This window comes from Centroberyx affinis, unplaced genomic scaffold, assembly GCF_046629955.1.
Source record: "Centroberyx affinis isolate AG114_WGS23_722 - 3 ecotype Tasmania unplaced genomic scaffold, CSIRO-AGI_Caff_v1 ptg000381l_1, whole genome shotgun sequence".
In the NCBI taxonomy this organism is placed as follows: Eukaryota; Metazoa; Chordata; class Actinopteri; order Beryciformes; family Berycidae; genus Centroberyx; species Centroberyx affinis.
In genome coordinates, this window is record NW_027279050.1 from 27501 (window position 1) to 47691 (window position 20191).

Genomic DNA, 20191 nt, shown 5'->3' on the forward strand with positions numbered 1-20191 from the left:
CTTCCACTCTGCTGCTGCATCAGCCTGGAATGGACTTAACAAATCGCTACTGCTGGGCTAGTTTGACTTGGCTATTGAAGTCTTTTTTAACACACGTCTGCAAATGTCAACTATCCTGACCCCCCTGCCCCCCGTGTCCCTAACCCTGCACTATGTCTTGTCTGGCCTGTATGTTAAGTTCTTTTACTACTAATTGCTATGTCTGTGCCTGTCTTTACTAATTTTTTAACTCTGTTTATATTTGTTTGTCTGTATTGCCGCTTTTTTTGCCGTATTTTGTGTGTGCCTCTGTGTCTTTTTGGCAGGTCGTTATCGTAAAAGAGAATGTGTTCTCAATAACCTACCTGGTAAATTAAAGGAAATAAATAAATAAATAAATAAATAAATGAATAAGGAAATCAATAAGGGGTAATTGCTTTCACCAGGATTCAACTCATCAGTGTACTTCATGAAAAGAGTAAGTGTCCCTAATATTGTGTACATTCAGTGTGTGTATATATTATCAATACTAAAATCATTGAATACTTAATTAAACTTTATGGCAAAGATTTGGAACTATGGAATGAGAAACCTTTTTGAATGGTAGAGCTGCACGGACCACCATTCAAAAAGCTATTTTAGTGTTTTGTTTTGTTTTTAGTTAGCTCTGTCTAGGAAAAATTAGATTGCAAAAGCTCTTCCAACCTGCCGCTCCTACCAGTGGGTATATCATTACAAACCCATGTTTCACAACCAAGCTTTGTTCAAACCCACAGAACTTTATTTTAAATTCTATTAAAGATCCCAAGGTTTTCAAAGACACCAAATATGTCAGGCTGAATTACAGGGAAATGTGTATAAGACACCTAGATTTTTTTCCATCTGATGTAATGGTGCAGCCATAAAAAAATGGTGTCTTGGGTTTGAATATTTCACTCAATATAAGCAGCTATAACTTCAGTGAAGCGTTGGAACGAGCAGATACAGAGTATGGATGCGACATTGTCGTACAGCTGGGAAAAAAATGCTTTTTCTAATTTTAAAGCTACTTAAGGGGAAGTTTAAGGGGAAGTCAAGGTGCAAGGGGTCAAAGATTCAAATAGATAGAACAATATATATAGGAATGTTCATTCATCGGTCCAGAATGAATATGTATGTAACTGCAACTCAAAGAATATGGAAAAGAAACCATTTTTCACAAGATGACTCTAGAGAGATGAGAGCTGATTTTAGTTAGTTATACAGGTAGTCTAGTTAATAGAGGAAATACACAAAATATTGTTATGTAAATTGTTTAAAAGCCTTTGCAATGGGTTTTAAATGGTGCATTTTTGTGCATAGGTAGAAAAATAAATATACTGAAGCGTAAAAAGATCGGAGTAACAGATGAGTTGCTTCTGGTGTAGACTTGGCTTTAGATTTAGCTTAATACAGAGGTCAACAAGAATAACCACCAGCCACCAGACAAATGCCGGTAAGCTTTGACTATATCTGGTGAGTTAGCGTACACTAACACTCACTCTGGCAGCAAACCATCATTAGGAAGTCCTAATCTACTCTAAAAATCTTGTCGACTGGTGAAACGGTGAAAGTGGCCGGTGAACTTTAGGATGAACCGGCCCTTGTGGCCGCTGGACAAAAAGGTTAGTTTCCGCCCCTAGTTTGTCCCCACTTGCTTCTCAGAGCGCAGTGAACTTTAAAGGCTGCGACGGCCATTTTAGTGCCTAATTAATTCGGTCAATCTCCTTGGGATCTGGTGGTGTTTTCCCAAGCCTCCTCCTAAAGGTTATGTTTTACGGTGTAAGGCTTGCATTGGAGGCCAGAGCTTTTCATTACGACAAAGGTCAGGGACACAAAGTTGATCTACGCTGGATATGAGAGGTACGGAGAATAATAAAACAAATATCAGCTCGCTCTCACACACGCAGTGCAAGTTACGCACATATAGACACAGACCAATGTCTTATGCAGGCACAATAATCTCACTCTCCCACACACACACACAAACCAACGTTGTACGTAACTACACACACACACTACACTACTAATCTACACTCTGCACACTACTAATCTCCCAAAGTCTCCAGTTTCCACCGCAGGGCTTTCCTGTAAGTCTCAGACCTGATAAGGCACACAATACAGAACTAGGCTTCACACACACACACACACACACACACACACACACACACAAAAAACGACAACAAAGGAAGTTGGTCTTAGCATTCCTTAAAGAGCGGGCTCAGGAGAGAAAGCGAAGGTGTTTTCCTAACGGGAGTCACAGTAATATATTTGTGTGTGTGTGTGTGTGTGTGTGTGTGTTCTAGTGCCATATCAGTGTGTCCCACCTGCTTCCCCGTCCATGTCCATGGCGATGGGCCCGGCCTGAGGTGTCTCCCCGTTCTTCAGACAGTTGTGGATGTAGGTGGCCTTCCAGCGGGCGTACTTCCTGTGTTGGATGTTCTGTAAGGGGTGGTGGGTGGGGGTAAGTAGAGATGAAAGGGGGGGGGGGGGGTAGTTGGTAGGGAGGAGGGGTGGAAGGTAGGAGTGATAAATGATACGTATTAGTTGGCAAGGGGTAGATGGTAGGGACAAAATATGGATGGCAGGAGGTTGGGGTAATTGGTAAGAAGTAGACATGGTAAAGGGTAGGTATTAGTTGGCAGGGGTAAGGATTGGGGGTAATTGGTAGGGGTGATAAAGGGTAGGTATTAGCCGCAGGGGGTAAAATGTTGGGGGTAGTTGTAGGGAGTAGGTATGTAGGGCAGGAGGTAAGGGTTGGAAAGGGTAAGTGGTAAGTAGAGATGGTAACGGGTAGTTTGTACAGAGTAGGGGTGGTAAAGGGCAGGTATTAGTTTGTAGGGGCAAGGGGTGAGGGGTAGTTGGGTAGGTATTAGTTAGGAGGGGGCAAGAGGTTAGGGGTAGTTGGTAGAGGCAAGTGTGATAAAGGGTACATATTAGTTGGTAGGGGGTAAGGGGAGATAAAGGGTACATATTAGGTGGTAGGGGTTAAAGAATGGGGGTAATCGGTAGGGTTAGGGGTGATAAAGGTTAGGTATTAGTTGGGAGGGGTAAAATGAGGGGGTAGTCGGTAGGGATTAGGCATGTAGAGCATGAGGTAAGCGTGTGTGGTGGTAAAGGTTAAAGGGTAAGTAGAGATGGTAAGGGGTAGTTGGTACGGAGTAGGGGTGGTAAAGGATAGGCATTAGTTTGTAGGGGTAAGGGGTGAGGGGTAGTTGGGTAGGTATTAGTTGGGAGAGGTTCAGAGGTGGGGGTAGTAGGTAGAGGCAAGTGTGATAAAGGGTACATGGTGGGGGTAGTTGGTAGAGAGTAGGTATGGAGGGCAGGAGGTAGGGGTGGAAGTGGTAAAGGATGAGGGTATGGGGGCAATTAAAGATGGTGAGGGGTATTTGGTAAGGAGTAGGGTTAGAAGTAGTTGGCAGGGGTGATAAAGGGTGGATATTAGTTGGTAGGGACATTAGGGGTGGGGTAATTCGTAGGGGCAAGGGTCAATAGTTGGTAGGGGGTGATGGGTGGAGGGTAGGTGGTTGGGAGTCAGTATGGAGGTCAGGAAGTAGTAGGGGTAGTTAGTTGGGGTAGGGGTGGTAAAGAGGGCAGATGGAGGGGGTGCAGGAGGTAAAAAGGCAGGAGGTAGGAAGTTAGAGAGGTAAAGAGAGTTGAGGAGAAAGAATCGGGTTTACACTGAAATGAACCAGATAATAATGAATGGATAAATTCCTGCCTGTACCAGATAAGAGTCATGGTTTAAGACAGTGGTTGAAAAAAACAATGGAGTACAGAAGGAGAGGTAAGGCCTGCTGGGAGGTGGGACTGTGTTTGTTCAGCCGAAGACTTACCGTGAAGCAGGCGGTGAAATAACACAATATGAGTCATGGAGAGACAAGAGGCTAAATGTTACCGTTATAAAATTAAGGAATCGCTCTTTCAAGAAGGGTGGAAGGAAGGGGGACTTCACGCTGTGATATGTAATCAGTACAGGAAACTGTGTTTTTCACCTCCTTGAGACGGTGGGTGGTGGATTCCAAAATTCAGCAGTTACTTTCACTATTTTACCTGAGACTTTAAAAATGGGCAAGTACTTCCAAGTGATGGTTGATCACCTGCTGACTTCATGGCTGCCTTTCCGACTGACTGATTGGATGACTGGCTGACTAAAATACTGATGTTTGATTGACTGACTAAATTAATTATGGACTGACTCACTGACAACTGACTGGGATCCTGATTAAATTATTGACGGACTGACTGACGGACTCAGTGAGTCAAGGCAGGAAACTCACTTTTTCGTCGGCCAGCCAGAGGTAAGGCCTGCTGGGAGGTGGACTGTGTTTGTTCAGCTGAAGACTTACCGTGAAGCAGGCCAGTGAAATAACACGATATGAGTCATGGAGAGACAAGAGGCTAAATGTTACTGTTACAAAATTAAGGAATTTCTCTTTCAGGAAGGGTGGGAGGAAGGGGGACTTTACACTGTGATATGGAGTAAAGAAAAAACTGATGCCATCAGTACAGGAAACTGTCTTTTTCACCAGTGGGTGGTGGATTCCAAAATTCAGCAGTTACTTTCACTATTTTACCTGAGACTGTGACTTTAAAATGGGAAAGTACTTCCAAGTGATGGTTGGTCACCTGCTGGCTTCCTGGCTGCCTTTCCGACTGACTGATTGGATGACTGGCTGACTAAAATACTGCCGGATTGATTGACTGACTGAATTAATGATGGACTGACTCACTGACAACTGACTGGGATCCTGATTAAATTATTGACGGACTGACTGACGGACTCAGTGAGTCAAGGCAGGAAACTCACTTTTTCCTCGGCCGGCCTCAGCGGCTGGTGGATTGCAAAACTCCCTTCACCATCTTTCCCAGCCAAACTGATTCTCCGAAGAGAATAGGACTTCCAAATGACGGTCGGTTAGGTGCCAAAGTGGCTCCTAGAGAAGACAAACTTACCAGCCACAGCCACAATTCCCCAGCACTTGGCCTGTGGCTGGTGTTAATTCCTCACCCTGCCTACATCATGATGATAATGTCTCAATTTGCCCGCTGCAACGAGCTGTGAGCCAAGTCAAACATAAATACACATTCCCGCCGGCCTGAACGGGCAATAAAGTTTTGAATCTAGAATCCATACAGCCCGACACCGTCCAAATGGCTCAGTGACTCGTGGCTGAGAGCGCTAATCATAACTGAGACAGATGGCCGACGCCGTCTCTGTCTGCAGCGACTCAGCGCCATGCCAGTGAGCGCAGCAGCCTGGGTGGTAGGATGACATGAGGATATGGCCGCCTGCTGAAACACAGCGGTGATTACGGGCTAATGTGGCCCTCTGTAACCCAGTGGGTGTAACACGGCATTAACACCGCCAGGGTTAAGGATCCCATTCCCCATCATTACCAAACAAGAGGCACTTGAGCTGCCGAATCCTGCCACAATCACCATGATACATTAAACATCACCAGTTATGCTAATTAGGTCATTCATTAAGCTTATTAATACATGAATTAGCATTTTTTTCTCTAGGTCGACATACTTATGGGTGGTATTAATATGAATAGTTTTGCTATTTTCCACATTTTAGAATAATAGTAAAGACATCAAATCTGTGAAATAACACAAATGGAATTTTGCAGTGTTTTAAAAGTTTTAAACAAATCAAAACTATCTTACATTTTAGAATATTTAAAGTAGCCGCCCTTTGCCTTGATGGAAAGGCAAAGGCTTTGGAAAGAAATTCATACATAGGCATCAACTTCACTATTTATATTTGTCTAAGAAACACATTTGAAGCAGAAGCCTTTAGATCAGAATGGCTTTAAGAGAATGAAAAACATAGTACATTCAATTCAAATTCAAAACGTTTGACTGGTAGTGTAAATTCACATTTGCACTGCGTCCCTACAGCCTCCTAATGAGCTCAGTCCAACGAGAAACCTCCTTTTTTTAATTAGTAGCAGTAGATTAGATGATTGTGGGATGCTGTGGTATGTGTTTTTCTTTTTGTGGAGTGAAAACTTAAAACATGAGACTGCAAAACTCCCAATATGAATGAAATTCTTTGAACACACAAGCGCTGGTCGTGTGTCTTGTTGCTGTGACGACTGAAGCCCTGTTAGAAGCACGGCGTTCTTTTATTAAAATGATTTTAATAAAATAATATTTCTGACTTAAACACTAAAACACATGCTGAACAAGCGACGGCACATTCTCTCCACTGAATATGATAAAAATAATAATAATAATAATAATACTGACTCATATACTTTATTCAGGGTTCCCACACCTTTTCACTAATGAAATTCTAAAACTTTTCCATGACTTCTCCATGACCCCTTATTCAAATTTTAATGACTGAATTAAAAAGTAACCATCAACTACCTGAACTTTAAGCATTAGTTTGCTTTGCGCTTTAAAAGCAGGGATTATAATATTATATTAACTATCAACAAAAAAACAGTCAGAGACGAATAATATTTTCCTCCAACAGGAAGGTCTAGACAGCTTTTCTGTGACATTTGACAGTAGAGCTGAACAATTAGATGAACTTCTGCAATTTCTGAAACGCAGAGGCTGAAATAAATTGCGAGGGGGCGTCCAAAATGGATTTCGGAACAAGGTGTTTTAGAGCTGGTAACCTTTTGTCCATGAATCAACAAACAATTGTGAAGTTCTAAAAAAAATTATGACAAAAAAAAACCTGAATCACAAAATTCTGTCAAATAAACGCAATTCGATTTTTTGTAAATATCTTTCAGCCTTATTCGACAGTATTCAAGAAAAAAAAAAAAAAACTTTTCTAAAACATTTCTCTCTTTCATCATTTTTCATAACTTCTCCAAGCCTGGAAAAAAAAAAACTTAAAAATTCCACGACTTTTCCAGGTTTCCCAGGAGTGTGGGAAGCCTGTTTATTGATCCCAGCAGGGAAAGTCTCCTTGCTCTTTGCCTTTGAAGGACGGCCTCCCTGCTCACCGTGCCGCCCTGCTGCCCAACACGGGGAGAACATGAGGAGAAAATGAGGCGGGCGGGAGGGGGGGAGGGAGGGAAGGAGGCCGGCGCTGTGAGCAGAGCGGCCTGCTGGACAACAGAGTTACTCAACACTCACCGACTCCACTCAGCTCAGCCGGGAAGCTGCTGAAAACCTCTTTTTACCGCCTGAAACCCAATCACTCCTGACTGTCTGTCTGCTGAGCACTCACCACCGGCCGCTCTGAGGGCTCATTGTCTGATGGCGGACTCTGTGTGTGTGTGTGTGTGTGTGTGTGTGTGTGTGTGTGTGTGTGTGTGTGTGAGTGTGTTTCCAGCAGGCCTGCCTCAGTGTAACAGCAAACTGTAGGGATGTAAGTGTCTTGTTGATGTTTTAATGGCTGCTGGGTGACAAGGACACCATGTAGAGAAAGGCTCTCCCTGTGTGTGTGTGTGTGTGTGTGTGAGAGCGTGTGTGTGTGTGTGTGTGTGTGTGTGTGTGTGTGTGTGTGTGTGTGTGTGGTATGACTTATGTCACTTTCAGGGACACACACCAGACTTAAGACCAGTTGATTGGGGACGGCTTCTGCAATTGGGGACAAAAGCCATGTCCCCAATTGGTAAATTGGTAATTGGTTTTTGGGTCAGTAGTTAGGGTGTGTGTGTGTGTGTGTGTGTGTGTGTGTGTGTGTGTGTGTGTGTGTGTGTGTGTGTGTGTGTGTACTTCTGACAGGACGCATTCGCTGTTAATGGCTTAAATCCTTACATGACAAGTATCCATGCCCATGATGCCTGTGTGTGTGTGTGTGTTCATCTCATCTACAGTTGATGATATATATTCTTACACACACTTGTATTTAAAGGGGCATTAAGTGATTTATGATCTATACCTTTGCAACAGCATGTCACTTAAAGACACTTGTTGATTGTTAATATTTTTATTGCTATCAATCCATTTATTTATTTTAGACTATAACTACTTGAGATCTAACTACTTTAGACCTGTAAAATTAATTTTTAGAACTGCTGTTTGTTTTTTGTTGAATCTGTTTGTCTTTTGTTGATGCTGTTGTTGATGTCTTACTGTTACTGTGTGTGTGTGTGTGTGTGTGTGTGTGTGTTTGTGCACCAGATGAATTTCCTAAATGGATAATAAAGTTAAACTTGACTTGATTTGATTGTGAACTGGCTGTGAGTGTCAACAAACTTGTGCCCATGGATCATACATTCAGAGTGAAGAAACAGAGGAATTCTTATACTCCCCATATTGAGAAGCTGAAAGTCATTAATAATGATGAAGATGTTGTAAGTAACTTTACCAAAATATTTCTGCATTAACTTCTGCTGACTCGCTAGCTAGCTAGCTAATGACAGTGATGAACGCAGCATGTAAAGGGGATGAATATTGACAAAAAGCCTAATTGTGATTATTTGACAGAATATTCCAATTGTGATTTAAACTGTGGTTTATATCATCAGTTCATCATTCATACATCAGTTTTTCTTATCATAATTTTTGTACAACTTTAAAATAAAAGTGATTTTAGATTTTAAAATGGATGTCAGTGTGCAGGATTTACTGAGTTTGAGTCTGATGAAAGGTTTTGATTCATGGACCAAAGATTACCTGCAGCTCTAAAACACCTGGTTCAGAAATCTGCTTTGGACGCCTCTCTCTCTGTCTTAAGTAATTTCAGCCTCGGCGATTTGGAAATTGCAGAAGTTCATATTGCGTTTTCATTTTTTTTTTTCAATTAATTGTTCAGCTCTAGCATGTAGCCAGCAAACGTCATCATTAGGGCTGTGCAAAAAAATCGATACAGCTGAGTATTGCAATATTTTTTCCATGATACTGTATCGATTTTCCAGCCCCTCGTATCAATACATTAAAAAAAATTATTCATGTTTTAAACGGATTTAAAATGTCCTTAAATTTCCCTCAAATCCCTTTGAATTAAATAGTTTTGACTCAATTTGTCCTCTGAGTTATCAACTGCAATAATTCAACTGTGCAATACTTATTAATTATTTAATTATTTACACTGGTGTATGTATATATTGGGAGTATGATGCATATTGTACAGAATTCTTATTTCTCTTATTTCTATATTATTATTATTATTTTTATTCTCATTGTTATATATTGTAGTATAATGCACATATTTACATATTTCTTACTTTCGTATTTCTATTTTTCTTATAATTTCTTATAATTTCTCTACGCTTGTATATATTCACTTCTACAATGTGAGCAGCTGCAATGTAACCCAATTTCCCCTCGGGGATCAATAAAGTATTTCTGATTCTGATTCTGATTCTGATACAGCAAGTTGTATTTTCAGCTCTATTTTTAAATTTTCAGTAAATTATGTAGAGTATTGCAATGTATCACAATATGTATTGTATCGCAATGTAGTGTGATACAATCGTATCATGAGGTCCTTGCCAATACCCAGCCTTAGTCAACATCCTACTATAAAATGAGGAAAACTCTGTCCTTCTGTCTGTCTGTCTGCATCAGTTTTGCTCCTCAATGGGTTGGCCAATCAATCTGAAACTGCTCATGGGCTTTGAGCATTGGCATAGGCAGGGACTGACAAAGCAGATTTTTCCATTTCCATAATCCATCCCCGGGTATGGACTAGTAACGGTGATTGTTATTATCAGACAATAATGGTATTGCTGGGCATTTATACTGACAGGCTTGTGTCTCTCGTTAAGACAGCCACTGTTGTTACATACTGGTATAGGCGCTGCCATTTTTTTGAATTGACAAGAACAGACAATGCCGTATACATGCCCTGCTCTGCGGGTCTCGGGGATTCGGAGCAAACTTGATGACGTCGGACTGTTTTTATGAACCTCTGCCATCGACACAAACAATAAGGTCATATTTTCCCAACAGAGACGAGTAAGCTAGCTAATTAGAGCAAAAATCCGAGAGAAAGTGGTAATATACTGAATCTCCACGCATATGACTGGAATAATAATACTGCTCTGTTGTTTGTTTTTTGGGCTGGAGAACGAAATGTCTCGCTCGCTTCGTAGCGCCGTCCTTCGTCTTTGAGCAACTGAAAATGCCAGAGGCCAGCAGGTTGAAATTCTGTTTTTTGTTCCAAAACAGAGAGTCCGGGCTGGAAAGTGAGTTTTGAAAGCCTGAAATCTCAGCACCTCACACAGTAATCGCTGAGTCACTGGTATTGATCAACAACCCTGTCGACTCCCTGCAGGTAGATTGTGATCATTTTGTGCTATGAGATGGTAAAAATTACTTAAAAGTACTTCTTGCACCTTTAAGTGTGTATTTGTTCTGGGATCAGTGCTTTGCCCATATTCTACTCGTTTCTGACGTTACTTGGGTGTTTGCGGAGATCAAACTTGTGATTTCATCTCACCTCCTCCGACAACTCCCCGAACACCGACAGGACGTCCAGCAGCAGACTGGCTGTGTAGAAAGACTTGATCATGTTCCTGGAAACAGGGAGGAAGAAAGGAGGGGAGGAGAGGGGAGAAGAGGGGGAGGAAGAGGAGGGAAAGACGGAGGGAGGGGGTAGAGAGGAGGAGAAAACAACACCATTAGTTCTTCATTTTAGTGTTGCATTGACGTGTGATGCAATAAAATGTATCAGGAACAAAGTGTACAATTTAAAGACTCTAATTTTGTATTTCTTCCAGTTACATACACAGGCCAAAGTGTACTTTTCTGCCTTAGTTCCACCCTCTCCCTCCCTCCATTTTCCTCTCTCGCTCCTTTTCCCATTGAAATCCCATGAAAATCCAGTTAACTGGTGAAATAACAAAAGTAGCAGAGTACATCAGTAACTGTGGTACATAGAAAAAAAAAAGAGTTTCTGCCCTGGTGTGATTTTACAGATTTTATTTGATTACATTGTCATGCAATCTAGGTACCAAGCCCACATGGCTTTACAAGACAAATATACATATCACAAGAAACAGCCATATTCCTGCCAAAAAAAAAAGAGTATTTTGTATTGTTCCCAGGCTTTGCCACACAGAATCCACCTTTCCTGGAACAAATCTCAACTCTTTCCTAATCATCCAACCAAAAAAGATTAGAAGAAATAAAAGTCATTTTGCTGTGATGCACACAGCTGAGCTCGCTATATAAAGGACAATAAAACAGAATGAATTTCATTTCCAATTTCTCCCAAACAGAGAATCTGTCCTGTGGTGGACCGCTGTTTCTACGGCTGATGGTAATGGACCTGACCTCGACTGTGCACAGAGAGGTGTGTGTGTGTAAGTGTGTGTGTGTGTGTGTGTGTGTGTGTGTGCTGGTGAGGTTTAGAGGTGAAAGTTGAGTGGTCCCAGTATTTGTGGTGATCACAGCAACGGAAGCAGGAAGGAAAAACAAGCCATAAAAAGCCTTCACCCCCTTTTGGGCACAGGGGTCATAAATACGAACACACAAACACGCGCACACACACACACACACACACACACACACACACACACAAGCAAGCTTGAAAATTCATTAGCAATTTTTACTCATTTACAAGACATGGAATAGAGATTTGTCTCCAAACAAAAAAGGGGCTGGTAAAGTAGACAAACTTCTAGTCTACAGATTACAGAAAACACACACCTGCATTAGGGAAGTATGTTATCTTTAATACATAACTCATCGTAATCCCACCCTATTTAAGCATCTTGATACTCTGACCTCACGTTTTGCCCAGATGAAGATGAACTTCATGTCAAATCGTTGATAATCAATTAAGAAATTAGTCTCTGCGTCAGAGTTATAAGAGTGCGGCTACTTTTTTCTGGGTTTAAAGTCAAATTTACCAGCCACAGCCCAGATTTACCGGCATTTGGCTGCTGGTAATTTCCCACCCTGACACACACACACACACACACACACACACACACACACACACTGAGCGTGACACAGTGAAGGTAAGGATTATGAATAGCCCAGTGTGTGAGGCACAGAGCAGTGGCCCCAAAAAGCTGGAGGAAGTTTCTTATTCCAACACACTTTCCCATAAACATTCACCTCTGCTCCTCACTCGTGTGTGTGAGTCAGAGTATATGAATCTATGTGTGTGTGTGTGTGTGCGTGTGTGTGTGTGTGAGTCAGCGTTTACAAATCTGTATGCCAATGTATGCGTGTGTGTGCATACTGGCTGACAATATTTGTGTTTGTATCGATGTATAATCACATATGTGCCTGTGCATGTGTCAGTGTGCATGCATCGGTGTGTATGTGTGTACATGTATGACTGTGTTCGTATGTGTGTGTGTGTGTGTGTGTGTGTGTGTGGTGACATAACACACCACAGAGGCCCGTTAGCGTCTCGTAAAAAAGCCCAGGTTGTTTGTGTTCCCCTTCAGCGGAAGAGAAATATTACCCACTTCTGCTTAATATCCCTGCTGGAAACAGAAAACTGTTATTTACACCGCAAACAACTCCAGAGAACCTGCCGCCCTCCTCCATCCATCCTCCACACCCTGCCACAGGTCGCTCACACTGACTGACAGCACAGGAAGCTTAACTTTCTTCTGGTGATAGCCATGTTTCTAATGTGATACTTCCCTGATCCCTTGAAGGAGAAACTCTCTTTCCTCTCCCCCCCTCTCCACAGGGGAGGTCAGAGGTCAGAGGTCGGGCTCAGCTACAGATCAGGGGCCGGATTCACAAAAACCCTCTTAAGAAAAAAAAATCTTCTCAAGTGCCATTTTTTTCTTAACTTTAGTCTTAAGAAAAAAAAAAAAAAAAAGGAAAAAAAATGCTATTCTCAAAAACAGTTCTTATATATTTTCTTAACTTTCTTCTTATGTTTCTTCCTAAGAAAAAACTTACGAATAAATGGTATTCTTGAAATGAAAGTTCTCAAATTTGTTCTTGATTTTTTTCTTAACTTTAAGACAGCCCTTCACCTTTTCTTAAAACTCCTACAGTGAAGCAGTGTCAGACGGTCCACCAGGCCTTAAACTGGATCCCAGTCCACCTGAACTGGTTGACAAACTGGTGCCAGGAGTGAAAAAACGGGACACCCAACCGCCACCAAAACCCCCTGTGGAGAAGCTGCTACAAAGCTGACTGAGTCAAGTGTGGTTAGTTACACACCGCTTGATGGTTTTTCTTGTTCACTGTGGTATCCTAGAACAGTGATTCTCAACCTTTTTCATATTAAAGACCCCTAATTTAGTTCAAATTAGAGCCACAGACCCCAATTTGATGAGATTTTGTCTCTCGGACCTAAATCTGAGAATATTTTTATTGTTAGATATGATTTTGTCCAGAATTCCATGACTATCTGTATTGTAGGTAGAGAGATAACAGAGAGACTATGATCAAAATAATCATTCTTCTACATCCTCTAATTGTGTTAACTTCTTGTAAATGAAATAATGCTGAAGTTTAACAATTCATCAATTTGCTGCGGACCCCCTGGAACCCCCTCAAGGACCCCTGGTGGTCTCCGGACCCCACGTTGAGAACCACTGTCCTAGTACAGTAGTATCAAATTCATAGATATTAAAGCATAACTCCAGATGTGTTCGAACTGGACACTATTTTCCCATCATTTTCCATCACATCAGTGTGTCAATCAGGGCAATGAATTGAACCCCTAACGCTTTCTGGGGGAGTGAATAAATAAGTGTGAAACCCTATTCAATTTCTATGAGAAAAACAATAAATCAACATTTTCTGTGGCTGCTTTTTTCTGCCTTCTAATAACTTCTGTGAAATGTATATGGTGTAAGTAATTTTTTGTCACCTTTTCACAGTTCTCAAACAACAACTTTTGTCACTTCCACATAATTAAATTATTTTGATAATGCAGTTGTTTGACAGCTGTGAAAAGGTTATGGGCAATTAACAACATCATATACATTTCACATGAATCATTAGAACACAGAAAAAGCAACTACAGAAAATGGAAAAAAAAAATTGTTTTGCCCATAGAAATTGAGCAGCGTTACACCATTCTTATCTATGAGAGTTCAGTTGTACATCTACAGTAAGGGCGCTCACATTCCATTCTAAATCACACACACACACACTCACACATACTCACACACACACATATACAGCTCTTCTATGGACACAGGACTGCTTTCATGGCCATTTATCTGCTCTTTCTGGTAGTGCAGAGGTCAGCACTTCTGGCATGGACTGGAGGCTGCAATGTGTGTGTGTGTGTGTGCGTATGTGTGTGTGTGCGTATGTGTGTGTGTGTGTGTGGCTATTTACATGTGTGATGTCAAGCCTCTTCGTCAAGCCAGATATCCTCATAAGACCTTCCAACTCTCCCTTCCCTCCAGCTCGCACTGTGTGTGTATACGTGTGTGTGTGTATGTGTGAATGTACATCAGGGATACTGGGTGTTAATTATAACCAACTGTTACATACAAATGTTGTGCTTAAGACCAAACCCAAGCCAAAGTCATCATTTATAAAATGTATTATTTTGTTGAATTCACTACACAAATTCAGCATGTCCTCAAAGTAACAAGCCGCATCAAGCCAGCCAGAGAAAACCAGAACAATACAGGGAGTTAGGCAATGTTGCCTTCAAAATAAAAGCGCAAACTTTGGGGAAAAAATAAAAAGAATGATTAAGTATTGGGGGCCTACAGAACAGCAAAAATTATATCACCTTATCATTTCATCACCAGTTTTCTTCTGCATCTATTTCACAGCTTGGGTTTCGCTCCGTATGTAATGTATGGATAAGGATTTGTATTTTGATAAGATTTTTTGCCCGTCAGTGTCCCTCAAGCCACATTAAACCTCTGTGATGAACTGAATCTCATTTAAAATGTTATTAAGTCGATTTGTGATATTCAGTCAGATGATATTTGGCCCCGTCTGTCATTACTGTCCTAAAGTACACTGTAGATGTCCTTATTCATGTATTCACCCTGCATTTATCCTGTATAAGTTGTTTACTGAAACTGATTTACACTACCAGTCAAAACTTTGGCCCCACCTGACTGAATGTTCTATGTTTTTCATTCTCTTAAAGCCATTTTGATCTAAAGGCTTCTGCCTAAATGCTTGAAATTAGTTTCTTAGACAAATATAAATAGTGAAGTTGATCCTGTGTATGAATTTCTTTCCAAAACCTTTGTCTTTCCATCAAGGCAAAGGGCGGCTACTTTTAAAGAATCTAAAATATAAGATTTGATTTGTTTAACACTTTTTTGGTCACTGCATAATTCCATTTGTGTTATTTCACAGTTTTGATGTCTTTACTATTATGCTAAAACGTGTGTCCAAACTTTTGACTGGTAGTGTATTGTACAATAAAACTCTAGTGTCTGTCATCTACTGTAACTTCTAACGTTTGAAAAGAGACCAAAACTTGTCTGTGACGGAGCCAAAGTGTTTCATAAATTAAAAAACACGCAGTAAAAGCTGGAACTTCAACAATGAAATGTGATGATTTTCCCCTTCCCATTCCTTCCTTCCTTATCACCTGTTTTTCTACAACTTGACCCGTTTCTGTGGAAAGGGTATGGCGCTGACAGTGGAGGAAAAGGCTGTGTTTGTTTCGGAGGGTAAAAGTTCTGATGTTTTGGTATTTCGACATTGTAGCCTTTAAGTGACTTCAAACCGCACCCAATCCACAGGAGAAAACACTCACGCTTCAGCTCACTCCTGTCAAAACACACTGAAATGATATCATCAGTAAATACGAATGCACATATGTAAGCACGCACACTCACACACTCTCACACACACACACACACACACACACACACACTAGATAAAGAGGCTGCATCAGAGCTGGAAGCGGACTGGTCAGTGGATACAGATGAGACTGGTTTCTTGACCTAGTAAAGCGCCAGCATTTCAGATCCAGCCCAAATCTTTGTATTACTTAAGTCCAGTTCTCCAAGGGATCTGCTAGTCTCATAAACCCTCTGGGTTAGGGGCAGGGCTCTGGAGCTTAGAGAAGCAGGTTTCGAAACCAGGAGGCTGGAGGTTCAAATCCCTGGATTGGCTGGGGATATCCAGTTGGAGCAATTGGTAACGTTTTCTCCTCCCCAAGTGGCCAAAACCACGGGTGAATTTTGAAGCCAATACTGAAGTAACTAACATCCACTAGAGGCCGACTCGAAAAAAGACTCCAAACCACCCAACTCCATGAAGTCAATGGGACCACAACACAACTTCTCACTTAAAATATGAAGTCACTACATTTTTCGACAAGATGTTATGGTCTCAGTAGCTAATTTCACTTGTTCTAATGTGTCCTTATGGCGATTTTCAAAATAATTGTGTCATTAACAGGATACAACAGATATAAAGGATATAAAACGGGGTTTGTTTGGTTAGTGATTGACAGGTTGAAGATTTTGGGCCAATAGTAGGCGGAGTTGCGGCTCTGCAGACAAGCCAAACTCCACCCTCGGCCTTGCCTGATATCAGACAGAATTGTCAACTCGTTCCACTCCATTTCCATCTTCAGTCTGACATTGCCTCCACTCTAACCGATTCCCATGGGGGAGGGGGATTCGATTTTCCCTAACCAATCACTAGAGACCGACGTATCCGCCTGAATCTAACGTCATTTTAACAACACCAGAGACGGCCCGTGGTGCTGATCATTTTTCAACCGAGAAACCGCTGTTTCATGTCACGATGCCAGACCAGAATCAGTCAACTGGGTGGAGTGGGGCGGAGTCAAAGGTCTGGACCCAGGCAACCCTCGGCCTCTCTTTGGCTCCAAAAAATATCAACATGGCGGTGACTGTAAACACAATCTCCAGGCTTCAAAACGGCCCTTGAGAAGCCAATAGGTGACGTCACACTCACTACGTCCATTTGTTTTTACAGTCTATGGTTTGAACCCAGAAGTTCGGGAGGATCAAGTCCCCCGGACTGGCTGGGAAAGTCTGGTTGGGGCAAAATCTGTGAGGTTTTCTCCTCGCACAACTTGAGCGAAGGCATTTCCCCAGCAGCTGCTCAGCGGCCGGCAGCAGAAGACGGCGGCTGCACTGGACGGCTCCCGGGTCTGGATGAATATGAAATAGGACGCTACTGAAAGAGAGCACACATGCTCAGCCAACTCCATTAATAAATGTTAAATGAATTCATAAATTAGTGAGTTATTGACTCGCTGTCTGCCAACAAAATTATCATGGAATAATAAGGTTTGGTTTAGCTTTGTTTGGACTTGACATAATTGCATTGAACCGCACTGAACTGCACTGTGCTGAATTAAATTGAGTTGAGGGAAGCCTGATGGGTTCTAATGCATTTCAAGTTTTGTAGCGTGTGTCTCGTAGTCCCAGTCCTACACAATGGTGTTGACAAATGCTGCGTCGTTTATGAAAAAACAAATGTCACTACTGGAAACGTACACAAAATTCTGATTAGCAAAGCTGAATGGAGACGGGAAAGTTCGAACAACTTCTGCAGTATTGCCACAAAAAGCTTTTTATACTCGCTTGAAGTAGCCTATATATCTTTTTGTTGTTTAATATATTAAGTGATGAATAAAAGGAAACATGTTTGTCAAATAAATAATGAGGCAGGTTTGGCATAATCGGCCCGATGAATGATTCAATTTCATAGCTTAACAGTTCAAAAAATGGCTTTGGACTTGTCTGTAAAATCTCCATTGTGGTTGTATGCCACTTAGTTGGTGCATTAGACTATTGCCAAGTGAATTCCCTTATTTTCGTATGAAAGCACAAAACACAACAACAACTTGCCCATTACTAATCCAGGGTCGCTTCCATGAGTGCTTTTCATGACCTGAACATTTTATTCCGTCCTGGTTTGCTGTTGTTGTTTTTCTAAAGCGGTGAACAGTCTGGTTTCCACTCCAGTTGGGCTGAAAACCACCAGCTAATGCAATGAATGTGTGAAACAAGTTGGAAAATACATTCTGCTATATTCCCATAAACAAACTCCCTCACTTTCCCTGTCGGGGACACAGCTCTCCAAAATCCTTCTTGTTCCAGAAACTGCATTACCAGTGGGATCCCTAAATCAGATAATTAAACAGACTCAGAGGAATTAAATAGAACGATGAAATCAGAAGAATTAAATAGAAAGATTTAAGAATTACGACAGAATTAACCCTATAATCGATTCTTGAAAGGCTCTTTAGATTTTTGTCCTAGATGTTTTTTGACATCCAACCTGTTTATTCACTTCAACCCAGCTGATAGAAACATGACAATAATTTGCAATTTATTTTTTGCAACATTTTAAAAGTTTGCACAAGATTTGCTTGACTTTTGGATGGATATTACTGGAGTTACTATCTCACCTTCTGTCTACCTCTCAAAATCTCCATCTTAAAGTCATTTAGTCCAGTGATTCTCAACATTTTTCATATCAAGGACCCCTAATTTAGTTCACATTAGGGCCACGGACCCCCGTTTGATGAGATTTTGTCTCTCAGACCTAAATCTGAGAATATTTTTATTGTTAGATATGACTTTTGTCCAGGATTCCAAGGCTATCTATATTGTAGGTAGAGAGATAACAATGAAAGCATGATCGAAACAGTCATTCTTCTACATTCTCTAACTGTGTTAACTTCTTGTAAATGAAATAATGGTGAAGTTTAACAATTCACCAATTTGCTGGGGACCCCCCGGAACCTCCTCAAGGACCCTTGGTGGTCCCCGGACCCCACCTTGAGAACCACTGATTTAGTCTATTATTAAGTCCTGAAAATCATAATTTTCTTAAAACAAGTGAAAAAATCTCCCAGTGGGGTTAGTCAATTTCACTTGTTTCCAATGCAAATCAACCTGTTTGAAGAATTTAGTAGAATCAAGAGTCATTTTCTTGATAGCAGTGATCTGCCTTATTCTGACTGGTTTCAACAGACTGACACTCATTTCTAGAAAACTCCTGAAACAAGTGAAGCTGCATTGGAAACAAGTGGAGTTATCTCTCCTCACTGGCAGAATCTTTCTCTTGGTTTAAGAAAAATAAGATTTGAAGTCTGAATATGAGACTAAATGACTTGTTAAGACGGAGGTTTTTTTGCAGTGTGCCTCAGTGAAGAAGAAACAATAAGCGGAGCGGACTGCCCGTGCACTTTCTTTTCTAAAAACAGAACCGTTGATGAGAATTAACCACAATGGTTCCCGTCCACGTTGCTTGAGGAAGTTGAAATCTCATCTTACATAACAGAATAAAATCATCTCTGTTACAGTATTTATTACAGCCACTTTGAACCTCGGTGTGAAGCCAAACCTCCAGTGTGGATGGAAACAGACGGACAGAGATGAAACGATTGTGGTCGAGTGTCGAGGAGAGGGGAGGAGTGGCTGAGTCATCGCTGTTACCACACACACACACACACACACACACACACACACACTCGCATCAGGTCATGCATATCAATGCACACGTTAACATACACACATGCAAACACATACATACGTACACATACACACACACACACTCACACGCGCTATAAGGGTGCACACACATACAACACACGTAAACATGTACACACCATTACACACACGCACAGCCGCACACAAACACATAAACACACACTCATGCATGGGAGCGCGTACACACACACACACACACACACACAGATGTAAACACATGCACAGTCAGCTGACACATTGTATACACATACAGACGTACACACACATGCACACTCACACACACACAAACAAACACAAGGGCTTTGCATGAATCATGGCCTGTTGCTAAGAGACAAATGGTATGAGAGGATTTGCGACAAAGTCGTTAGTCTTCGGTGACAAACTGTGTGTTTGTGTGTGTGTGTGTGTGTGTGTGTGTGTGTGTGTGAGCAATGCAGTATGTCTGGCAGGCTGCAAACTATCATGTTAAAATATGGCCAGATGTGACAGTCATTGGAAGTCTAATCACTTGGGTGAGGAGGTTAGCTGGGAGGGAGGCGACATGCAAAATTAATGAGTTCTCTAATTAGGAACATGTTTAATTAACTAACGCTGGAAACCCAGACTGACTTCACAGCACCACAGTACTAACTGAGTTAAAATAGTGATGAAGAGAGGGGAAGAGAGGGGAGGAGAGGAGAGGAGAAAAGAGAAGAGAAGAGAAGAGAAGAGAAGAGAAGAGAAGAGAAGAGAAGAGAAGAGAAGAGAAGAGAAGAGAAGAGAAGAGAAGATTAATTGAAAAAAGAAGGGTGGGCAAAAGAAAAGAGAAAAGGAGATGAGAAGAGAGGGAAGAAAATGAGAAAAGAGGGAGAAAAGAAGAGAAGAAAGGAGGCAAGAAG

The 20191-nt window shown here is 41.4% G+C and overlaps 1 protein-coding gene across 1 annotated transcript in view; it reads right to left on the minus strand.

Moving 5' to 3' along the window:
- Positions 1-20191, minus strand: part of vta1 (vesicle (multivesicular body) trafficking 1) — a gene marked incomplete at its 3' end in the record, with an annotated part of 64941 nt that overhangs the window by 14196 nt on the left and 30554 nt on the right. The window contains 2 exon segments of the mRNA XM_071515937.1: positions 2325-2439; positions 10361-10436. Of these exon segments, the coding sequence (XP_071372038.1) occupies positions 2325-2439; positions 10361-10436 (191 nt within the window).